This window comes from Pseudorca crassidens, chromosome 19 (genome assembly GCF_039906515.1).
Source record: "Pseudorca crassidens isolate mPseCra1 chromosome 19, mPseCra1.hap1, whole genome shotgun sequence".
In the NCBI taxonomy this organism is placed as follows: domain Eukaryota; kingdom Metazoa; phylum Chordata; class Mammalia; order Artiodactyla; family Delphinidae; genus Pseudorca; species Pseudorca crassidens.
The window spans coordinates 52412645-52436264 of record NC_090314.1 but is presented as its reverse complement, the minus strand read 5'-3'; the positions used below and the strand labels follow the sequence as shown (position 1 = coordinate 52436264).

Genomic DNA, 23620 nt, shown 5'->3' with positions numbered 1-23620 from the left:
AATAGACTTTATTTTCTAGAACAGCTGTAGGTGCAAAAAGAACTGCACTGGTAGGGCTCCCATATACCTCATATCCAGTGTGTTCTATTGGGTACACCTTTTTTTTTTTTTTAATTCTCTTTATTATTTTATTTGGCTGCGCCACGCAGACTGCGGGATCTTAGTTCCCCAGCCAGGGATTGAACCTGGGTCCCCTGCAGTGGAAGCGTGGAGTCTTAACCACTGGACCACCAGGGAATTCCCCTATTGGGAACATCTTATGGGACATGTTACAATTAATGAGCCAATATTGATAAATCATTATTAATACACTACTATTAAGCAAAGTGAATACTTTATTCAGGTTTCCCCAGTTTTAACATCATGCCCTCCTGCTGCTCCAGGACTTGTCTCGGACCCCACGTGGGATATTTAGTCACCACATCTCCTCTGGCTGCTCTTGGCCAGGACGGTCTCTCAGACTTTCCTGGTTTGAATGATCCCGACGGTTTGAAGGAGGGCTGGGCAAGGAGGTGCAGACTGTCCCTCTGCTAGTTTGTCTGATGTCTTTCTCATTATTAGTCTGGGCTTGTGGGTTTGGGGGAGGAAGACCACAGAGGGAAAGTGCCCTTCTCATTACATCCCTTCAGGGCCTGTGCTCTCAACACGACTCCTCACCGTGGCTGTGCCCTTGGTCACTTGGCTGAGGTGTGTCTGTCAGGTGTCTCCACTGGGGAGTTCCTCTTTCTCCCCCTTTCCATCCTGTTCTCTCTGGGGGCGGGATGTCACTATGCGTGGCCCACACTTAAGGGGGGTGTATGCTTCCCCTCCTTGAGGGGACAGTATCGACATAAATTATTTGGAACTCTGCAAAGAGATTTCTTTTTTCTCCCCCACTTAATTTATTTTATTTTATTTATAAATTTATTTTATTTTATTTTATAAATTTATTTATTTATAAATAATTTATAATTTATTTATTATTTTATTTTATTTTATTTTATTTTATACTTTATACATTTATTTTATACTTTGAGTTATAGTCCAAAACTATATTTTTTTATTCTGTTGCTCCAAGCCTTCCATGTGTCCCCTTACGTACCCCCATCAATGGGGGTGGGGTTTTCGGCACCTCCTCACTGCAGGCACTGCAAGATGCCCGGGGCTCATCCTGCACGTTTCCTGCTAGGTGTTTTCCAATGAGCCCTGGTTCCTGTTATTGGAGATGGTGTAAGAGACTAAGATCTGGGTGCCAGGTGTGCTCATTGCTGCTGGAGTGAACTTTCACACGTTGTAACAAGTATTTGTATGTACAAATAAAGCAATGTTATTCAAAATATATTTAAAGAATTTTCCTAAAAGGGCCTGCAAAGGTCATTAAAACTAGGTAGTACACATATATCAGGTTTTACCAAAACCTCTGGGTTTCTTCTCTTCACGTCTCCTTGTGGCTTTAAAATTTCCAGGAGTGTGTTATTACTTTTTGTTTCTATTCCTTCTGATTAATGTTTTCATTCACTAAACAAGTTCTTCTGCAGTAGCTGCTGAGTGCCAGGCCTCGTTCTAGGCGCTGAGAAACAGCAAAGAACAAGGGAGACCAGAGTCTTTGTCCTCTTGGAGTTGCTGTTTACACCACGTCACGTCAAGGGTCCGTGCTCTCAACACGGCTCATATCAAAACTGAGCAGAAAGCACCGAGAGTCCCGTATACTCCCTGCCCTTAACCGGGCACAGCCTGCCCATTATCTACATCCCCACCAGAGTGATACACCATTGATTTTTTACCATCGATGAACCTACACTGATCTGTCAGCATCACCCAGAGTCTACAGTTTACATCAGGATTCACTCTTGGTTTTGTACCTTCTATGAATTTGGACAAATGTGTAATGACATGTACCCACCATATGGTGGGACCGTACAGAGTTGTTTCTCTGCCCTAAGAATCCTCTGTGCTCCACCTAGTCAGCCCCATCCTCACCCCTGGCAACGAGCGATCTTTTTACTGTCCCCATAGTTTTGCCTTTTCTAGAATGTCATAGAGTTGGAATCACACCATATGTAGCCTTTTCTGATTGGCTTCCTTCACTTAATAATATGCATTTAAGGTTCCTCCAGCCTTTTCATGGCTTGAGAGCTCATTTCTTCTTAGTGCTGAGTAACGGTCCATTGTCTGGATGGACTGCAGTTTATTTACCCGTTCATCTACTGAAAAGAAATCTTGGTCGCTTCTGTCCTGAGCATTTTTGCTGCTACGGGAAGCCTGTGATGTGGAAAATGTAAAGCAGCAACATTTCTAGAAAAGTTGGGGACTTCCTGGTGGTCCAGTGGTTAAGAATTTGAGCTTCCACTGCAGGGGGCACAAGTTCGATCCCTGGTCAGGGAATTTAGATCCTGCATGCCGCGTGGCACGGACAAAAAATAGAAAAAGAAAAGTCGGGAAGTCAGTGTGTCACATCGATGGCTCACTGAGCACTGCAGGTTTTGCGTCACCCACTGTCCTTACGGGTCCTGGGCTCATTTTGCCACTAGTCCCCAAGGTAAAGCACAGAGGCCGGAGGTAGGCCTTTCTCCCATGTTCCTTCTTTGTCAGGAACATGGGGAGAAGGGATTTATTCATTTGGTGAAATCCCACTGGGCCTAACCCACAAGTATAACATTCAGTGGGCCTGGCATGCCTAAGACACACAAAGCTACCCTCTGACTCTTTTCAGCCCACCTCAAACAGAGCGAGACATCTGTCTGTGCTGATGTCACTGCCTGCCGCCCTTCTCCACACAAGGAACTGGTCTTGCGCCAGCACCTCCGGGGTCCCCCCCAGCCAGCTCTGACCGAAGCGTGGGCCCCTCCCTCTGAACAAGTCTCCCCAGGTAGGTGAAGGCCAGGCCCCTTCCAGGTCCTCCCAGCCCCCTCTCCCGCTGGGAGCCCACTGTCGTATGGGGAGAACTGTCCATGGCCCTCCAGGGAGGCCAAGGATGGGGCTGCTCCCCCAAACCAGCAGCTGCCCCTGGGTACCCTTTCTTTCATCTCTAGCCTTTTGCCACCCCCCTCCCTGACCTCACTGTTTCCCTTGGCCACTGGGACTCCGTGGCTTCCCACAAGAGTGGTCCACAGAGGAAACCGTGATTGGGCCACTTAGCTCCCCCTGGGGAAGCTGACATTGGTGATGAGTGGGCCGCAGGTGGGCCCAGAGCTGATAAGACCTCAGGGGACACCCCCAGTCTTGGCGCGGGTGAGACGATGGGGTCTCTGTGATTCTCCCCACTCTAGGACTGGGGCTGCAGACTCCCTGAGAGAGGCTGGGTGGTCGGAGGCTGGGAGCAGAGCCCAGGCATGAATCCTCCCTCTGTCCCTTCAACCCTTCACATAGCCTCTTTGGGCCTCAGTTTCTTTATCTGTAAATTGGGGTTTTATAATAAGACCTACTTGCCCGGCGCCTGGAGGAATCAGGGTGCTATGTGCGTGGGACACTTAATGCAGGGAGTGCTGAGGAAGCCACGTCTGTTGGAGGGTCATGACCTGGCCACCTGGGGGGGCTTATCAGTGTGTCACTGAAACCACAGGTGCTTGCTTACTGTCCTTGACCCACATGCCACTTCTGGGTGCATCCCACAGAGACAACAGCCGCGTGCAGTGATGCTGACACAGGCTAGCCATGCTGCACCCTTCGTACCTGAAAAGGGTATGAAGCACAGAGCTCATTGCTCACTGGTCATGTCCCGCCAGCATGGAGCTCTCCGCGGCCCCAAGATGCAACGGGAAGTAGAAACCAGGCAGCAAGTGTATGGCATGCAGTCACACGTGGAAGGAAAAGTAGTGTGTGTGTGTGTGTGTACGTGTTTATGGGAGGCCAGGTCCTCTGGGACTAGCCACAGATGCAGAGCCAGGGGCTGGCCAGAGGGAGAATTTTCACCCTCCAAAGCTTTGCTTCTTTCAAATTCTGGACCATGTGCATGTGTGACGTAGTGAAAATAAACACAATACAAACTTCTAAGAAAGTGTTAGCTGGGTAGGGAGTGTTTTGTGATAAAGTTTTGAAAGTGGAGGTTGCTGGTAGAGACAAACATTGTGGATGTACAAACGCTGAGTCATGCACTTAGAAATGGCGGGGTTGCGGCGTGAAGGTCACCCCAAGAACAAAATAAAGAGGAAAGGGAGCATAAAACCTTGCTGGGGGCTCGCCTGAGACACGCCCATCACTACTGTTTGCTGAAACGATGAACAGAAGGAGCAGGGATTGAAGGGCAAGAGGCCCCGTGGTCGCCCCCAGTCTCTCTGCTGCCCTGGACCAGGGGGGTGGGGTGGGGGGGGTGGGGGGTGGAGTCGGGGTTGGGGGAGGGGTGTGAAGTGGGCAAAGTGCCCCCTCAAATAAACACATCTACAGGGTGAGGCTCTTTTGTTATCTTTTTTCTTCATTATTTAAAAAAAATATGTTACAAAACAATATCATTCACTATATATTTCTTGCTTATTTTTCTTTCTTAAAAAATTAAAGTAATAAAAAAAGTCACTTTATAAAATAATACAAAAGGGCAGGCGAGGCTGGGGGCTGGGCTGGGGCGGGGCCTTCTGGGCTGGGGGCTGAGGAATCCAGTGCTTCTGACTCCCCACTGTGGGCTGGAGGCGGGAGTCAGGAGGGAGGGATGGGAGGGGGCCCAGGGCCACAGCTGGGCTGACGGTGGGTCCATCTCAGGCTGGGCCTCCCAGAGGCAGTGGGAAAGAGGCAGTGAAGGCTGCCAGGGGAGGGCATCCAGACCCAGGATGGGGATGGCCGGGGCCCTGCGGCCCTAGGAGGACAGGAGGGCCTGGAGGGCAGGTGGGCGGGGCCCTAGCTCCCGCTGCTCAGCATCCCCAGCAGTTTACTGGGCTCCAGGCCCTGCTGCTGTGCCACTGTCTGCACGTCGAAGCCCATGTGCATCAGGAACTGGGCCACGTTCATCTCCTGCCCCGTGAACTGGTCCCGGATGGTGGGGCAAGATGGGTTGCAGTGGGGCCAGGGGCAGCTGTCCACCAGGTGGATGGGGCAGCCCTTCAGGGGAGCTTTGCTGGCCTTGTGGCTGTCGTGGAGGCTTCTGTCCCAGCAGTGCAGTGCCCGGGGCAGCGAGGTCCCCTTTACCTGGACGTCTGTCCAGTGGCTGCAGACAGAAACCCAGGTGGGGGTCACTCAGGTGTGGCCAAAGCAGAGGACGGCATTGCTACCAGTGAATTCTTGCCACACAGTGGGTTGTCTAAGTGATTTTGAAAGCCCCCAAAAGAAGCCAGAGCCGGGGAGGCCAGTGGGCAGGCCTGCTGGGGATGGGGGCACTGCAGATGCTTGGAGTGAGAGCCATAGACGCGAGCTGTCCTGGGGCTTGGCGACACTGACCTCCGGATGATGATCTCGTGGGAGAGGCAGGCAGGGGCAAAGCTGGCCCTGTTGGGGAGAAGACAACCTGTGAGCAACCATGTCCCCGCCTCAGCCCTTCCCCACCCCCAAAGCCCACAGGTCACAGCAGCTCCAGCCCCCTCTACTGGGAGGCTGTCCCCTGCCTGCGTCCTACTTCCCTCCTGCCTCTGTGCCAGCCAGCGGCTCCCCAAGGCCTTGTCCCCCCCAGCACACATGCTCCCTACTAACCCCTGTCCCTTCCGGCCTCCAAATCCTGCTCAGAGTGGGGGCTCTCCCGGACAGGTGAATATTTTGTTTTTCTTAATAAGTTAGCTTTTAATCGAAGTTTTAAGTTCACATCAAAATTGAATGGAAGGCATAGAGAGCTCCCATTTATCCCCTGCTCTTATACACGCACAGCCTCCCCCGTCATCAACAACCCCCACCAGCTGGTACATTTGTTACAATCAATGAACCTACACTGACACATCATTACCACCTAGAGTCTGTACATCAGGGTTCACTCTTACAACATTACCACCCAGAGTCTGTACATCAGGGTTCACATCAGGGTTCACTCTTACATCAGGGTTCACTCTTGGTGTTGTACGTTCTATGAGTTTGGACAAATGTATAATGCCACGTATCCACCATTGTGGTACCATACAGAGTAGCTCCTCAGGCCTAAAATTCCTGTTCTCCACCTATTCATACCTCTCTCCCCCAACCCCTGGCAGCCACTGATCTTTTTACTGTGTCCGTAGTTTTGCCTTTTCCAGGATGACATAGAGTTGGAATCACACAGCATGTAGCCTTTTTAGATTGGCTTCTTTCACTTGGTAACACGCCTTTAAGGTTCCTCCTGTCTTTTTGCCGCTTGATCGCTCACTTCTTTCTAGCGCTGGGTAAGATCCCCTTGTCTACGTGGACCACAGTTTGTCACGTACTCAAGGACCCCTTGGCTGCTTCCTGTTTTCCATCTTTGAGGCCTCTCTCTCTTTTTAAGTCAAGTGGTTTACTGTATATTTGGGGTGGGGGCTGAGTGGGGTCCCCAACACACTCACGGCACGTCCTTGAGTGTGTTCCGCAGCTCACGGCCCAGGTTTTGGATGTACAGCCACTGGCCCTCCTGCACCGGCTGCCCCGTGAGGTGCACATTGTCCACAGTCAGCTGGGCCTCGTCAAACAGCCACTGTACCACGAACACCGGGCCTGGGGGGACGGCTCAGATGGGCCTCGCCTCGGTGCTCTGCCCCCCACCCCAGGCTCAGGGGCCCGAGGCTGCAGTCAGCTCCACAGCAGGCTCACAGGCCAACCGGGCTCTCTGTGCAGGGTGCTGGCCGCCAGCATCCCCAGCACCCTTCATTGAAGAGATGCCTTGTTCCCTCCCCGCACCTTGGCCTGGCTCCCAGGGACTCTACTTTGACCGAAACATGGTGATGATGTCCCTTCAAGTGTGGGGCTGGGGGGACAGCCAAGGCCCCACACAGGCGCAGCACTGGGATCCAGCTCCAAAGCGCATTCCTCACCGTGGATGTGGAAACATGACTAACCATCCTGGTTTGCCTCGAACCAAGTGGACTGCCAGTGCTAAGACCAGGAAAGTCCCAGCCAAGCCCAGATGACTTTGTCACCCATCCTAGGTGGGACAGTGGTCTCTGGGCCTAGCCTCTGAGGGCTGGACTCCAGGCTGGGTTTCCAGCAGGCGCAGATAGTCTAAACACCCCCCGCCGCCCCATATGCCCACTCACAGCGCAGGGTTGGGTAGACTTTGTAGCCAAAGAAGCAGTTCCACTCCTCGCCCTCCTTGAACTGGCGCCTACAGCGCTCCGGGACCACCCCATTCCAGTACCTAGGCCACATGCTGCAGGTTAGGCTGCCCCTGGCCTCCCATGAGCTTCTCCACCCACAGATGCCACCACACCCCAGGCCCTCTGCACAGGATGGACCCTCCCTCCCAGAGCACCTGATGCCCCGGCGGATGGCCTCCGTGGGCGCGCAGGTGATGGTGTCAATGCAGTCTGTGCGGCGGTACTGCTTGTTGTCCAGGAACCAGCCAGAGTCAGCCAGGCCCCGCACCTGGATGGCTGGATAGCCCAGCTCCTCCAGCTGCTCGGCCACGCGGTCCACGTTCAGCAGCACTCCTGTGCCCCCCGCGCTGCAGGGAAGGTGGGATGTCAGGCCAGGCAGATGAGGACACTCACCCACCAGGGCCCGCCCATCCCCAAGCCCATCCCCGAGTGGGCAGGGATCTGAGAGCATTCTGAGCTGCCAACACGTTCTGTGTTCATGTGTAAGTCCCCTGGGCCCTTCGAGGTCTTGGAGGCAGAGAAGGGCTGGCAGAGCTCCCGGCACTGACCCAGCGCTAAGTGTCAGGTCATCCCACTTCCTCCCACCCCTCCTTCCCTTCCTCTCTCTCACTCTCTGATTCAGTTTCCTTATCTGAAAATTAAGATGAACTAGGTGCCCCAGGCCTCTCCATCCATTCCTTGGATGTCCCCTGGGTCCCCTACATGCCTGCTGGGATACAGTGACCAGCAGGTGTGATCCTGCCTACAGGGACCCCAGCCCTGGTGGTACATGGGTTCACAGCTAACCCCTAACCAACTGCCTAGGTCACTGCAGTCCAAGGCTTCCCTCACACCCAACAACCATGGACCCAGAAGCATCCTCTGGACAGCTTCCAGCTACATGGCACCTGGGAGCCGAACTCTGAGATGCCCCGTGATGCTGAGCCTCCCGGTCATGCATTTGCCCTGGCTCAGCCCCATCTTCTCCCTTCCATCCACACTCCCACCCCAGCCCCTGCCCAGCCCACCTGCTCCCTGCCAGCAGCAGCACCTTGGCCCCGCTCAACCCTTTGCCCAGGAGCTCTCGCACAACCTCCTGGATGATGAGGGCGCCCATGAAGGCGTACTCGTCTGCACAGAGAAGGAGGGTGGATTCAAGTGGGGACCTGGACACAGAGCAAGGCCTCCCACCCCCAGGTTGGCAGAAGGAGGGGTATAGCTGGGGGTCTGGAGGGTCTTAGAGGGGATGGGAACAGGGTCTGGGTAGACTAGAGAGAGGCGAGTTAGGTGCACAAGGCTGTGCTGGGGGCTCTCCCGCAGGGAACAACCAGGAGTGAGGACGCCTCAGGGTCAGGCCAGCCATGGACAAGCCAGGCAATGGGTGCTGAGGGCAGGCACCCTGGGACACACTATCAAAGGGTTAGAGGGAGTTACAAGGCTGAAAGTCTGTATTTCTCCAGGAGCTCTGTCCTCCCTGCCCTGCCTCTGTCAGGGGTGGGGGGGAGCTGGGGGAAGGCAGGGGACTCACTCTTTTCAGACTTGGATGAAGCCCCACTCCAGACATCGCTGGAGCAGTAGGGGATGAAGCTGTGACACAGGGATGGTGTGAGCCCGCCATGCTTCTCTGTTGCCCGAGGACCCCAGGAAGGACCACCCTCCTCAGGAAGGACTCCTGAGGACAGGAACCCCCTAGGAAGACCTCTCCCAGGACCAGACCCCCTCAAGGATGGGATCCCCAAGGATGGACTCCCCCCTAAGAACCTCTTAGGAAGGATCCTCCAGGAAGGACCCCCAAGGACAGGACCCCCAAGGAAAGACCTTCGGCTCCCTCTTACACCATGTTGGCGTTCCACCAGTGGGGGTTCTCCTCTGGCTGGGAGGACAGGATCCCCGTGCCTGTGGCAGGGGAGGACAGAGGCAGTGGGTCTTTCTGGTGGGAGGGGGCATGCAGGGGTGAGGACTATAGGAAGGTGTGGGGCTGTGGGGGCATCCTACTTGGCCACAGCAAGGAGGTGGGTGGTGACACCCACCTGAACCAAGGTGGCTGAGGAAGTGGGGAATGAATGGATGGGTTTAGTTACTCCACGGAGTCCCCATGGCCAGGATGACCAGCCAGGCTGTGACATCTGGACATGGCCCTCAACCTCCCCCCTTCCACCAGATATTTTGACCTAGGGACCAGCTGTGTACTGCACAGCCAGGGTGAGCCCTGGGAAGTTACCTGTGGAAGAAGAATGAAAGGTGAGAATGAATGATCCCTAACTTTGGGGGGGGGATGGATGGGGTGGGGCCTCTCTGGGCCTCTAGGGAGTGAAAGAGGAGGAGCTTCTTCCAGGACTTCCAATTATGAGCCCCTTCTCCCGCCACCACCCGCCCCCCCCCCCGCCTCGTGGGGGCTCCTGGTCAGTCCCTGGCACGCTGACCTGTTCGAGTGAGCGGCCAGTCCTTGGAGCTCATGAGGCGCCGCATGGTGTCATATCGGGAGTCGCAGTTCTCCCGGTTGAAGCAGTACCAGCCTCCTGCGGGCACAGCCACCACCTCAGGGTCCAGTGCCGAGTGGATCCCCACCCCCACCCCGCCACCTCCGCACCTAGGACGCACCTTCCAGAAACAGTAGCCATCGCCGGCTGCCCTTGGATTCCTTCAGGTAGTAGCTGCAAGGGAAGTGGGCGGAGCGGGCGGTCAGCTGGGGCTGCAGGGCCCAGCTCCAGGAAGGAAGGGGTCATTCCACCTGTCGCCGGGCGCGCGCGGACCGCACGGGGGCGCCAGCGGCCAGGCCCCCGCAGAGCGCGCCCGGCCCGGCCAGCCAGTCCCGGGAGGTGGCGCTCGCGGGGCGGGGAAGGGCGGCGAGGGGTTGTGTGGTCCGTGGAAAATCCCCACTGCCCGCCCCGCGACAGACCCGCTGTAACCTCGGCGCTGGCGGCCGGGCGGGGGTGGGGGTCCTCGCTGGGGCTCGGGATCCTCCTGGGACGCGCAGTGGCGCTTGGAGAGTGAAAAGCACTCTCGCTGGAGGAGTGTGCGTGGGGCAGGGGCACTGGGGTAGGACAGGCGCGCGTGGAGGGGCGAGGGCGCCACCGAGGCAGGGTCGCAGCCTTCCTTCCGAGGCCCGACCTAACGTCCAGTTCCTCGGGCTGTGGAGTCGCTGAGGGCATGGGCGCCCCCAACCCCTCCCCAACCCTCAGCCTCGCATTCTTTTTTATCTGCTTCCGTTTGGAGAGGGGTGAATGCTGCACCCCAGGTCCTTCTGTCCCACCTGCGCCCCCTGCCTGTCCCTCTGGCTGGCTGGGCTCCCTGGCAGTCCCAGCAGCAGCAGGGAGCAGACGGGGCGAGTAGAGCTGGTGTGGGGGTGGGGGTACGGCAGGACTCTCCCCGCCCCTCTGTGTCACCTCCTCCTGCTGGAGCCAGGGCCACTCGCGGACTGCCATCTCCCCGCCCAGGGAACGAAGGACGCGAGCACAGGGGCTGGGCACCGGTGGCCGAGGGGTCAGTGCCCGGGCTGGCCCGTGACCAGCGCTGCCAGCGCTGCCCCACCCCCGCGCGGCAAGCCTCCGAGCAGGGCCCTTCCCGGGGCCAGCGCCTCCGAGACCCGACGGGAGCCCTTTCCCCTGTGGGCGAGCACCGCTGCGGCCAGCAGGGAGGGTCCAGTGCAGAGACTCCGTGCGTCTGAGCGGGGACAGGGAGGCGGGTGTGCGAACCCGCCGGCGACGAGGCGGCCCGCGGCCCCGAGGCCAGCGGCGGGGGCGCGCCGGTCGCGGCGGGCGGGTGCGGGCCTTACCCGGCCGAGCTGCCGTCGTTGCAAGTCACCGACGTGTTGAGCAGGAGGTGCAGGCGCAGGTCCTCGTTGAGCTGCTGTGCCGAGCAGGGGTACAGGGACTGTGCCAGGCTCTTGACCTGTGCCATGAAGCTGTCCATGTTGCCTTCCACGGCCGTGAAGTCCAGCGGGAAGCTCTCCACCGGCTGCCCAGCCGCCGTCGCCGCCTCGGCCCGCGGCGGGGGCGGCGGCGGGGGTGGCTGCTGGCCGCGGCGCCGCCAGGTCTTCCTGCCCTCGCCGCCCCCGGCCCAGTGCAGCAGGCCCAGCAGCAGCAGCACGCGCACCCCTCGGCCCATGGCCGCGCTGCTCGGGCCCGCGGCCACCTGCGGAGAGCGGGCGGCCTTGAGGCGGCGCGGTGGCGAGGGCGCCGGGCCGGGGGCGCCCGGGCCGCGGGGCGCCAGCCGCGCCTGCTCGTTCGCCCCGCTCCCTGCGTTGGGCCCGGCAGAGGAGGCGAGGGCGGCTCGGCGTCGAGGCTCTCGGGCCGGGCGCCGTCGGCCTGGGCAGCTGGGGCTCCGCGCGCGTCCGGCCGAGGGCAGCGCAGGGTCTGGGTGCGCTGGCTCCGGCCCGCGCCAATGAGCGGCGGGGGCCGAGCCTGGGCGTAGTTTGCGGGGGCCGCGGCGGCCCGGGTGCCCGCGCGTTAGAAGTGCCGCCACCGCCGCCGCCCGGGCTCGGCGGAGGGGGAGGGGGCCGCGCTCGCTCTTTTCTTGGCGGAGGCATCGCCTTTTCTTCCCAAACCGCAAGCCTGACGGAGGGGCCTGGACTATCCCGCCGCGGCCGCCGGAGGCGCTCCCGGCCCGGCTCCGTGGGGGGCAGCGCGGCCCGGCGGCCCCGGCGGCTCATTCATCGCGGCCAGCCCGGCGCCGCCGCCCCCGCCCCCGGGCGACTGGAAGGGGCGGCGGGGGGGGGGGGCGGGGGGGAAGGAGCGGGGCTTTTCCGCGCGGGGGGAGCTCCGTCCGCCACGGGGCGGGTCGGCCCGACGGGCTGGGGGCACAGGGGGAGCGCTCACCTGAGCCGCCGGGGTCCCCTCGCCCCCGCCGCCCAGGCCCACAGCAACCCACGGGCGACCAGAACCCCGCTCCGCAACCCCCACCCCGAACCAGCCCGGAGCCCTGCGCTCACCGCGGGCGGCGAGGGCGGCCCCGCGGCCCCGGCTCCTCGGCGTCGCTCGCCCAGCGCCAGCCTGCTGGTACGCCCGGCTCGGCTGCCTCCCCTCTGGCGCTGGCGCGGAGCCTCCCGGGACTTTTATCCAGCGGGGCCCCCGGGATCAAAGCGACGGCGGACACAGGGCTCCGCGCCGAGGGGCCGGCAGCAGAGGCGCCGGGGCCTCCCGGAGGAGCGGACAGGTGTGGTGCGAGGCCCCGGCGCCCTCGGCGACCTGCGGGAGGGACTGGGCGCCGCGGCACGGCGCCACGGGGGAGTCACCCTGTCCCGCGCCTGGGTGGACAGATTCTGGGCGGCCCTCGGAGGGCAGTGGGGGCAGAGGGGGCGCTGCCACTTATCGAGGTCGGTGGGCCTCGGGGCGGAGTCCTGGATCCTCCCCGCGTGCGCCCTCGCTTTGCACCCCATGCCAAGGACCCCCAAGAACCTCTCCCGCAGTCCCAGCCGCCCCTGGGGTGGTCGCGGATGGAAGAGCTGCCGCCTTGGTTTCTGTTCAGTGACCTCCAAGCACCGTAGTGCATCTGCCCCATCACCTCACCTTCCCAGTGCACCTCACTGGGGACAGAAGGAGATTCCTCCTCAGAAATCAAAATGGGATGAGGGGGCAGCTGTTTACTTAGGAGGCTTCCTCCCGGCTAGGTGGGCAGACAAAAGAAAAAAAAGGGCATTTATTTGCCCTCCACACACACCCACAAAGTGCCATAGACAGCTTTGGTAGACCTCTCATTCCCCTCCCAGCCACAGCTCCGTGGATGTCATTACACCATTGTAAAGACAGGAAACAGACCTTGCCTTTTGGGTCTAGAGCTGGGGTAGAGCTTCCTGAGCTCCCTCCTAATTCGGGGCAGTGGGGAAGCTGTGTCCGCTGGCAGGCACCTGCAGCCCCTCTGGGGCAGGAGAATAGAGGTTGCCAGAGGCTCTGGCAGCACCGGGGATCCTGCCCCTGCCTTTGCCTCCTGAGCTGTCCTCACCAGTCCCTGGGCTGAGTAATGGGCTGAGGGTTAAAAAGTTACAACACCCACCCCATGCACAGACACAGCAGGCTGCTCTGGCCAGGCTCTCAGAAGACAAAGTGGGAGACCAGACAGGGTCCTTGAGAGCTGCTGTGTGAGGTTTAAGCGGTAAATTAAACCTCGAAGCCTAACATCAGGCTGAGGTGCCCCAGAGGTCGGCCTTGGCTGGGGTCACTCAGTGAAGGAGAGAGCAGCTGTGACAAAAAGAGGTCCTCCCCACAAGCTTCTGTGGTGCAGCTGGGCATCCATTTTCCTGATGAGGGGAACTGAGACTCAGACATGCCAGCAGAAGAGCTGAGAGTGAGCTGTGCATCTGGAAATCCACACTTGCCACCCTCCTGTCTTCAGGTCAATATATAGGCCCTGCGTGGGACTGGCCAGAGGCAGGCATTTCAAACACAGGTCCCCCACGCGAAGGTGTTCCTAGGCATGGGGGAGAACATGCCCCAGGAACACTCTACGTCTAGGAGCCTGTTATTCCAAGTCCCAGGCAGGGAAATGCTGCTTCCAGCCGGATGGCAAGACTGCGTAGGGTTGTACTTCACACGGACCTGGCTCTGAGCCATTTCCTGGCAGGAGCTCCTGGGCAAGGCCCGTGACCTCTCTGTGTGCCTCTGTTTCCTCTTCTTTAAAGCGGGGCAATGACCGTACCTCCATCAGAGGGCTGTTGTGGGATTACGGGAGCCCATGCATGAAAGTGCTCGGTGCTGTGGGAATGGCAGTTACAATTGCCAATGAAATGCCGGTGCGAGGCGGGAGCATGCATGTTGGACTCGCCAGTATTGCTGTAATGAGATTTAGCCTGCACTTTGACCGAAATGAATCCGTTTGATTTATTCAACACTACTAGCAGAAGTGAAGAGTCTTCCCCAGAACTTCCCTGTCCTTCTGTGTCTCTGCCTTCCCCACACCCTCTCCTTTAAGCTTTAGACCCCCAACTCAGACTCTTGGTGGTGACAGCCCCTGAGAGAGCCTTCCTTGGCTGTTCATACTTCATCCTTCTCTCGACTCAGACAGACTAGCTCTGTACTTGGGCTCCCTCCCCTCAAGGGCCAGCTTTACCTTCTGCACCTCAGACTCCCCCAACTCAGAGTTTTCAGCTCCCAAAATATGGGAGGGGGTTTCTAGGACAGCAGGTTCTGGGAGCCACTCAGCTCAGCTCCGGGCCTCTGCTTCCAGCTGCCTGCACTCAGCCCAGAGGCCACTGTGGCCTTGACACATGGGAGGAAGGGGAACCTGGTGGAACAGCAGCAGTTCAGATAACACCTCACATCCACTAGGATGGCTGTGATCAAAACCATGGAAAACAGGGAATTCCCTGGTGTTCCAGTGGTTAGGACTCGGCGCTTTCACTGCCGAGGGCCTGGGTTCAATCCCTGGTCAGGGAACTAAGATCCTGCAAGCCATGTGGTGTGGCCAAAAACAAAAACAAAAACAAATGGAAAACAGCATGCATTGGTGAGGATGTGGAGAAACTGGAGCCCGTGCATTGCTGGCGGGAGCATAAAATGGTACAGCCACTATGGAAACAGTTTGGTGGCTGCTCAATAAATTACATGTATAATTATCACATGACTCAGCAATTCCACTCCTAGGTATAATCCCAAAAGAGATGAAAGCAGGTGTTCAAACAAAAACTTGACCATCAATGTTCACAGCAGCAGTACTCACTATAACCAAAAGGGGGAAACAGCCCAAACGTCCATAATGAATAAAATGGATAAATAAAATGTGGTCCATTCATACAATGGACTATTATTCAGCCATAAAAAGGAACAAAGTACTGACACATGCTATGACACAGACGAACCTTAAAAACATTAAGGTAAGTGAAATAAGCCAGAAACAAAAGGCCACATATCTTATGATTCCATTTACATGAAATATGCAGAATAGGCAAATCTATAGAGATAGAAAAGCAGACTTTTGGTTGCCAGGGGACAGGGAGGAACAGGGAGTGACTGCTAGTGGGTACAGTGTTTCTTTTTGGGGTGACGAAAATGTTCTAAAATTGATCATGTTGATGGTTGCATAACATGGTGAATGTACTAAATGCCATGGAATTGTACACCTTGAAGTGGTTTTATATTATAAATTTTACCTAAAAAACCCCAAACACCAATGGGTCTAACCAATGATGGTCAGCAGGCTGGGCCTGAGGCACCAGGTGACTGGCAGGGATGCGGGGCAGGTGAATGAACGTGGTGGGCTGGTCCTACCCTGGAGATCCTGCTGGGACATGGCATGTACATGCCCCCATTCACTCATTAGACAGATGTCTGTGGGGCCCACACACTAAGAGATGTAGCTGCGGGACTGAGAGCCTATCTCTGCATTCAGGGCCTGGCTCTGCTGCTGCTGGGCCTGCAGCTGGCTCTCTGAACCTCAGGCTTGTTATGTGTAAGGTGGAGACGAGAATAGTACCTGCTTTCCAGGGTCATGAGAGCATGAAATGAGGCAGGACTTGTTTGATAGTTATTGCTCCCTGGTGGATGCTGGCCATCCTTCAGACACCAAGGTAGACTGAGGTCCTGGGCACAGGGGGCTCATGGAATGTCTGGAGGGCCAACACTCAAGCTTGAGGAGGAGAAGCAGGAACAATGTCCCAAATTGCCTTGTTGCAGTGGTCCCATGGGCCATGGACACCACGTATGCTGGACATGGGACCCACCCTTCTGCTTACCAGCCCCCCCCATTGCCATGTCCAGGGTGGGTTCTGTATCATTCCTGCCTCTTGGCTTCCTGGCTCCCATTCAGGTGGGCTGCAGGTGCTTCTGGTCAAGCTTAGATCTCATGCATGCCCAGGTGCAAGGAGGCCTGGGAAAATGAGAGCCCAGAGGGGGGCCTCTGCCTATTTTGGAGCAGCATCCCCAGGTATAGGATGGGGGTTCAGGGGCTGGTCCCTTGGGGAGGAAGATATAAGGAAGGGATCACAGAGGGGGGCAATGAGACTTGTGGTCCACACATGGACATGTGCCCAATTCCTGGGAAGGGGGCATCAGAGATGGCACATTTCAGGAAGCAAGAGCTAGGGCCCGAGTTGAGGCAGGCTTGGGGCCCAGACTGGCAGGCAGGCCCTGGGGAGGAAGGTATGGTGGGGACAGTCAGTGGTGCAGGGGATCCCACCTGGGACTGGGCCTTCAGGTCCTCAGGATGTCCAGGAGCTCCAGACCCAGTGCCCTTGCCTGGACTTGGGACGGCCCCGTATCACACAGCCAGCTCCTTCCTGGGGATCCCCGAGGGCCCTGAGCCCAGGGCTCCAAGAGCACAAGGCTGTTCTGTGCTGCAGCTGCTGCCTGCCGTCTGGGGCCCAGCTGTTGCCTGCGGGCCTCAGCCGCCCCACCTCACACAACCATCTGGGCGGCTCTGCATCCCAGCTGCTGGCCTCTGAGGCCCAAGAGGGCAGGGAAGTGGGGCAGACCACTGCACTCCCCCCAGTGGCTTGCCCTGAATGGAGACCCCACTCCATAGCCAGGCAAGAGCCCACCGCCGGCTCTGAGCTGGGGGAGGGGCCTTAAGCTCAGGCCATGCAATTACAGAGCTTGAACCCTTTTGGATTCCCCGAGCCCCCCCCCCCATCCATCAGCAGGAACCCCCCTTGCCTCACATCCTGGGGCCTTGATGAGAAAAGTCCATTGGAGCCATCTGGTGCAGGGGCAGGGGAAGGTGGGGCTGGGACCACCTGGTCAGTTACAGGCTTTAATAGACAGCTCCTAGGCATGATGCCAGAAGAAGTCCTCTCCTGGGAATTGGTGGCCATTTGCAGGCCTGGCCTGAGCAGCCTTGGGGTCACCTGCAGAAGAGACCCACACACACCTCACCCTAGGACTGGGAACATGTGGGAGTCAGAGTCCCCTTTACTTATGGGTGAGAGCGGGAGGAAGCTGAGTCCCAGATGCTCCTGCCACTCTGCTGCAAACCCCACCCTCCGGTGCCTGGTGAACAGAGGACAAGTAGCGTTTTCTGGTCCCAGGCTCGACCCCTGGGAGCCAGCTTCTGAGAGCCCCTGCCCCAGCCCACCCGCCTCACACAGCCACACCTGGCTTGTGGGCAGTCCTGGCTGAAGAACCCTCCTGGATGCCAACCCACAGCTGACCTCAGCTAACTGTGGCGTGTCAGGGTCCACCTGGGTCCACCTGGAACCAGCCATATTCCAAAGCTGGGGGGAGGAAGGTCATGGCGATGGGAGGGGCTTCCTACACATCTGTGCAGATGGGGCTTCTTGGGGTGTGGCCAGAGCGGCTCTGAAGTGCCAGCGCATGCTCCTCACTGTATAGGCGAGAGGACGTTGGGGAAGTCAGGCTGCCCCAGGCCCACGGGGAGGGCGGGAGACAGCGCCTCCTTAGCTCTCCCAGCTGCTGGCTCTGCTGAGCCCTAATGAGCTCCAGCCGCCTGGTCCCCATCCATGCAGCCTGCTGGTCCTCAGTGCCTGCTGCAATAGCGGCTGCAGGCCAGGGAGGCCTGGCCGGCCTTGTGACCTTCGGCCCTCCGTCCCTCCCACCCTGTGATCCGCACGTGGCCTCTGGGGAGGCAGAAACAAACCCTCAGATCTGCCACTGGGAACCTTTCAGCGCCAGGGACTTCAAAGGGGGCAGCAGGGCAGCGGGGGTGGCGGATGCTTCTCTTAAAGGGCCACACCACTTTTTAATTCAAAGCAGAGCCTGGGAACAGCTGTCTAGCCACTGCCTGGGAGGGAGGAAGATGAGGTGAGGAGGAGCAGGAAGGTGGCCTTCCCTGTCCTCTCCAGACCCCAGTGTGTTTGCTTACTTGTGAGAGGGCTGTGGGAACTATGCTGCACACTTTCCTTATACCGTCTTGCAGAAGCACCACCACCCTCCACCTAGGAGTCAGGATCCATTTCTCAGAGGAGAACGCTGAGGGCCCAGAAAGCTCCTGAGTCAAGGGCATTGATTATTCTGCCAGCGGCTAGGGTGGCAACGTAGAAACGCAGCTCATTTCGTGAAATCGATAGTGTGATCTCTCTTGCATGTGTGAGAATGAGCCAAGGTTCTTACCTGTCCAGGTGTCTGTCCTGCCTGGAGGCCACCGACTGAGACCAGATGTAGGGCAGCTCCATGCACAGGGGAAGGGTCCCTGACGATCTCACACTCACTCACCAGAGCCCTGGCCCAGGCTTGTCTGCTGGGGGTGAGGGGGCAGATGATGGAAAACATCTGCCCAAGGGGCTCCACAATGTGATGTCAGGAGGGGAGAGAAAACGAGAAAACCAGGCAGAGGGTGGCAGGTGGGATGCGGTCACGGAAGTCCCCCAGCAGGTGACATGTGGGCATAGCCCTCATGACGTGAGGGAGCTGAGGAAAGGCTTGGGGGACAGGCTGAAGGAGTCTGTGCGGTGGAGAGCGGTGAGAGTGAGCAGCACGCAGCCACCAGGAAGTTACATTTTTTTCTTTGGCGGTGGAAAGCCACTGCCTTATTGATAATACAGATAAACTCCCAAAGGATCTATGCTGGAAAGTAGATTTTTAAGGGACTTCCCTGGTGGCACAGTGGTTAAGAATCCACCTGCCAATGCAGGGGACACAGGTTCGAGCCCTGGTCCGGGAAGATCCCACATGCCACGGAGCAACTAAGCCCGTGTGTCACAACTACTGAAGCCGGCGCACCTAGAGCCCGTGCTCTTCAGCAAGAGAAGCCACCGCAGTGAGAAGCCTGCGCACCACAACGAAGAGTAGCCCCCGCTCGCCGCAACTAGAGAAAGCCCGCGCACAGCAACGAAGACCCAACACAGCCAAAAATAAATAAATAAAATAAATTTATTTAAAAAATATATTTTAAGCTGATTAAATTTAAACTGCAATTTTACCACAATTATATATATCTTTACATACATATTTTTAAATGCATTCGGCTGGACCGTAAGCACAGCATGGGGCAGGGCTGTGCCTCCGTGGGCCCAGCTCAGAAGAGCCTCAGAAGCCACTTGCTCTGAGAATGAGCCATAACTTTCCCAAAGAGACAGGTTCGAGGCGCTTCGGTTCCCAGGTCAGCCCAGCCCAGCCATGGGCTTTTTAACTTTAACCTATGACCTGAAGTCCTAATAGAACCACAGTTTGGGACATTGTTTCTTTGGAAAATACAGCCTTGGTCCCACCAGGGACACCCCACCCCAGCATTCAGGTGGGACCCAGGCCAACCTTGAAAGGATTCTGTGCAGCCTGGGGTGAGGACCCCAGCCTCACCTTCTGACTGGGCTCAGGGCTTCCCACAGCTACTGGGGGGAACTGCTGCCTGTGATGTTCTGTCTGCCTCACCTGCGCTGACCTCCACCTCCCTGGGTCGAGTTTTACAGATGAAGCACGGAGGCCCGGGCAGCCAGGAGGTGTCAAAGCTCTGCTTGGCGCAGGTAGGGGAGCCGGGACCCCATGCCCTGACCACTCCCTGGGCTGCCGGGATGCTGTGACAGCCTATACGACATCCAGGACTTTGTGCTCTGGATGTACCGCACTGTGGAGGGGAGCGGAGTTAGACGGGGTCCCAGAGTGGGTCATGTAGGCTGCAGAGAAAAGAACAAATGAGGGTATGTTCTGTGTCACCTGCTGTGTAAGAAGGAAGGAGAGGAAGAATCCGCATCTGTGTCCACTTAGCCTCTGCTACATGCATGTGCTCATCTTTGCAAAAAGGCAGGAAAGCTACCCCAGAACCAGAAGAAGATTAGTTCTTATGGGGGCGAGTGGGAGTGGATGAAGAAGGAGGACCCTCTTCTGGCTATGTGTCATTTTATACTTATAACTTTTGAATCAAATAATATTCAAATCAAATAATAAATAAATATTTTTCATAATCAAAATATAACATTAAATCAAAAAAGAGTGAAAAAGACCCTAAAATTCAGTAATAAATGAACATGTGTATCCAATTAACATAACCACACACACAAAAAAGAATTAATTCAAATAATTTTGAACACAATACTCTGTATTTCTTTTGTGCGATATATTCTGAGGACAAAAATAACTACAAAGAAATCTTGAGATTTCCTTAGTAGGTCTGGTTACTAGCAGTATTGTTGTAGTAATTCCAAAGCTATTTGGAGGGTTGTTGTTTTTTTAATATTTATTTATTTATTTGGCTGCGCCGGGTCTTAGTTGCAGCATGTGGGAATCTTCGTTGCAGCATGTGGGATCTTTTAGTTGCAGCATGCATGCGGGAGCTAGTTCCCTGACCAGGGATCAAACCCGGGCCCCCTCTATTGGGAGTGCGGAGTCTTAACCACTGGACCACCAGGGAAGTCCCTGAAGGGTATTTTGGAACAGAGCAAATTTATAAATATATTGATGCTGCTGAAAACAAGGGTTCTCACTGTGGATAAGGGGATATTTGGTTGTGCCTTTTTTCGTAGATTGAAAATGGTTGAATATTGGCAATTTCATACAATTCAACCAAATATAAATACGGAAGGAGGGAAGAAGAAGACTGAGGGGTGGTGAATTCAGGATGCTAGTTCTGTCCCCTGAGAGGGCCTACAAACCAGAGGCACACCGTAGCAACGAACGTGCTCAGCTCCAGACCTCGGTTCCTAAATCTCATTCCCCTCAAAAAGGGACTAGGGCTTCCTTGAGAAATGGCATTCAGGGCGGGGGCAGGGACGTCCTGGGGGGCCTAAAACACTTTCTTGTGGCTGAAGTGATGAAGTGCTCAGAGAACAACACAAACATCGAAAAGATGCAGGAAAGATGTGAGTGCTACAGGTGACTGTAGAGCAGCTCGGAGTGTGGTATCAATGACGGATCTCCCAATGTTGTATCACAGTTCGGTGGTGAAGTAAGAGAGCGGCCTTGCTCTTGAGAAATACACACTGAAGTATTTAGTGGCAGAGGTGAACAATGTCTCCACTTACTCTCAGGTGGTTCAGAACATACATACACATATACGGAGAGAGAGAGAGATAATGATGATGAAGCAAATGGGCAACATGTAAACAACTGGAGAGTCTGTCTAAGAGGTATGCAGGAGTTCCTTCTACTGTTCTTGCAACTTCTACATTTGAAATAATATGAAAATAAGAAGTCACTGCCCCCCCACCCAAGGGAGCATAGGAGCCAGCTTAAAGGGGGTGTGTGTCTCACTGGCCAAATTTGGATCAAATTCGAGCATCAGAAAGAATAACCGAATGAAGAAAAAGAATCCATGAGTTCATATGAATATTTAGGAATTAAAAAAATTCTTGACCAAAAAATGCCTATTAAATGTAGAGGAATGATAAAGTTGGAAGGTTGTGATTTTGCACCGTAAATGTAATGATGGATTCAGGCAAGGACCATCAACCGATGCTAAAACCACCGGGGAAATGGTTCTTGGAAAAACATCGTATTTGTGCTCTCAAAGAATTACCCCACACATAGCTTATTCAGTCTACACGGGACCTGGAACATGGAGGTTCAGTCTGCATGTCCCCACTAATGGGAAAAACTGATATCCTGGACCTCCTGGGGGGCTGTCATCTATGCTGCCTCACTGCACTGAATGTTTAACTCCAGGAAAAGATCAGACAGATCCAGCCTTGGGCTCTAAAAAATGCAAATGTCATGAAAAATTAAAACGAAACAAAAAATAGAGGGACTGTGGTAGGGTGTTTTTTTTTTTTTTTTTTTTTTTCTGGCCTCACCACACAGCTTGCAGGATCTTAGTTCCCCAACCAGGAATCGAACCCATGCCCTCAGCAGCGAAAGTGCAGAGTCCTAACTACTGGACCGCCAGGGAATTCCCAGGACTGTGGTAGATTAAAGGAGTGTAAACAGACCCAACAACAAAATGCAATGTGACAACCAGCTATAAAGGACCATTTGGGGACAACAAGGGAAAGTCTAAAGTGGGCTGTGTATTAGATAATATCATTATATCCATGGTTGTTGGGTGTGGTGATGGGTTATGATTAAAAAGGAGAAGGTCCTGGTTCTTAGGAGGAGCTGCCGCATTATTTGGGGGGAGAGTGCCTGGATGTCATCAACTTACTTTCAAATATAAATATATATGCATATATTAATGCAGAGAGAAAAGGCAAATGCTGTCATTTCCATAATGCTATATAAATGGAATGGCACAGTATGCAATCTTTGGGGACCAGCTCTTTTCACTCAGCATGTTTCCCTGGAGACTCACCCAGGCTGCGGTGTCAGTAGTTCATTCCCGTGATTGCTGAGCAGTGTTCCATGTGTGGATGTGCCACATTGTTTAACTGCTCAACCTGTTGACGGTCATCCAGGTTCATTCCAGCTTTTGACTATTAGATAAAGCTGCTGTGAAAGTTAATGTACAGATCTGTCATTTTTTAAAACGGCAAAATTGGAAAGAAAAATGTGAGCTGCAGAGAAAGGCTGAACTATGAGCACAAAGAAGAGGCTCCCCTTTGGGGTCTTGAATGCCTCTCAGAGATGATTTTTTTTTCCTAAAGATTATTTATTTATTTATTTATTTTTTGGCTGCATCGCGTCTTATTTGCAGCACGTGGGATCTTTCACTGCAGCATGTGGGCTTCTCTCTAGTTGTGGTGTTCAGGTTTTCTCTTCTCTAGTTGTGGTGTGAGGGCTCCAGGGCGCGTGGGCTCTAGTTGAGGCTCGCGAGCTCAGTCGTTGTGGCACGCAGACTTAGTTGCCCCGCTGCATGTGGGATCTTAGTTCCCTGACCAGGGATCGAACCCGTATCCCCTGCACTGTAAGGCTGATTCTTTACCACTGGGCCACCAGGGGAGTCCCCCAAAGATGATCTTTGACCCTACAGTTATCTCTGTGACCTCTGCTGTGATCACGCCCTTAAGGCTGTGCCTGGACCAGCCGCAGGAGGTGATGGGGCCTTGAGGGAAGGTGCCAAGTTGCAGTGAGGAACTGTGGAAGGTAAGCACGAGGAGGCAGCCTCCCCACAGAGCAAATGGAGGGCCAGGCGTGTGGGTCCTAATCTATGGCAAACTTGCCATGGGGCAGGTGAGGGTCCTTCCTGCTGTGGTGTGGAGCTGGTGTGTTAACCTGGAATTTTTGCCTCCAGCCTGAAATAATCCCCTGTACCAGGGGAGCCTCTGCTGGGCATTTCCAGCCTCTGGAGGCTTCTCAAGCTGAGGTCCAGCATCCAGGGGTCGGCTCTGGGGCTTGCTTCATGGGAGCTTCGTGGGGTCTGGTCTGTCCTGCTTGGTCTTCACCAGGTCTGGCCCAGCCAGGCCACTAAGGGAGGCGGGTCTGCTCTGCCTTTCCCACCTCCTAGTGCCAATGCCAGGACACAGACCCCATTGAGCCTGGGGCACCCTGCCCCTGCCAGGTGAGTGGCAGCAGAAGGAGGAGAAGGCACATGTGCATTCGTTTGTCCCATCGATAGTCATTCCTCTCACAGATGTTTGCAGAGCACCCACCCCGTGCCAGGCTCTGCTCTGCGTGCCTGCCGGCGGAGGGCCAGACAGACGGGGCTGCCTTGGGACAGCCAGTAAACAAGTGAGCAGGCACGAAAGGCCTGTCCCAGTGCAGATGAGGCTCTGAGGAAACCCCACAGTGCTGAAGAGG

At 55.9% G+C, this 23620-nt stretch overlaps 1 protein-coding gene across 3 annotated transcripts; it reads right to left on the bottom strand.

Moving 5' to 3' along the window:
• Positions 1 to 4369: 4369 nt before the first annotated feature.
• Positions 4370 to 11395, bottom strand: NOTUM (notum, palmitoleoyl-protein carboxylesterase). 3 transcript variants are annotated; one of them, XM_067714637.1, is made up of 11 exons: positions 10909 to 11395; positions 9735 to 9787; positions 9557 to 9652; positions 8969 to 9029; positions 8662 to 8720; positions 8162 to 8264; positions 7310 to 7501; positions 7095 to 7195; positions 6408 to 6555; positions 5344 to 5391; positions 4370 to 5113 (listed from the first exon to the last, which is right to left on the bottom strand). In XM_067714637.1, exons 1-11 carry the CDS (start codon positions 11238 to 11240, stop codon positions 4807 to 4809), a joined length of 1500 nt encoding a protein of 499 aa, XP_067570738.1. In that variant the 5' UTR covers positions 11241 to 11395; the 3' UTR covers positions 4370 to 4806. The 3 variants fall into 3 exon arrangements, with proteins under 3 accessions (XP_067570738.1, XP_067570737.1, XP_067570739.1); XM_067714636.1 differs by having other exon boundaries at positions 7095 to 7501; XM_067714638.1 differs by lacking the exons at positions 6408 to 6555; positions 7095 to 7195.
• Between the last annotated feature and the right edge of the window lie 12225 nt (positions 11396 to 23620).

Bases quoted from the DNA above. Each gene is read 5' to 3' on its own strand.
- NOTUM (XM_067714636.1), bottom strand. From the start codon at position 11,240: ATGGGCCGAGGGGTGCGCGTGCTGCTGCTGCTGGGCCTGCTGCACTGG. The intron at 9,788-10,908 runs GTAAGGCCCGCA...CTTCCCTTGCAG, and splicing joins AACGACGGCAGCTCGGCCGG to CTACTACCTGAAGGAATCCA. The intron at 8,721-8,968 runs GTAAGAGGGAGC...CCTGTGTCACAG, and splicing joins TGGTGGAACGCCAACATGGT to CTTCATCCCCTACTGCTCCA.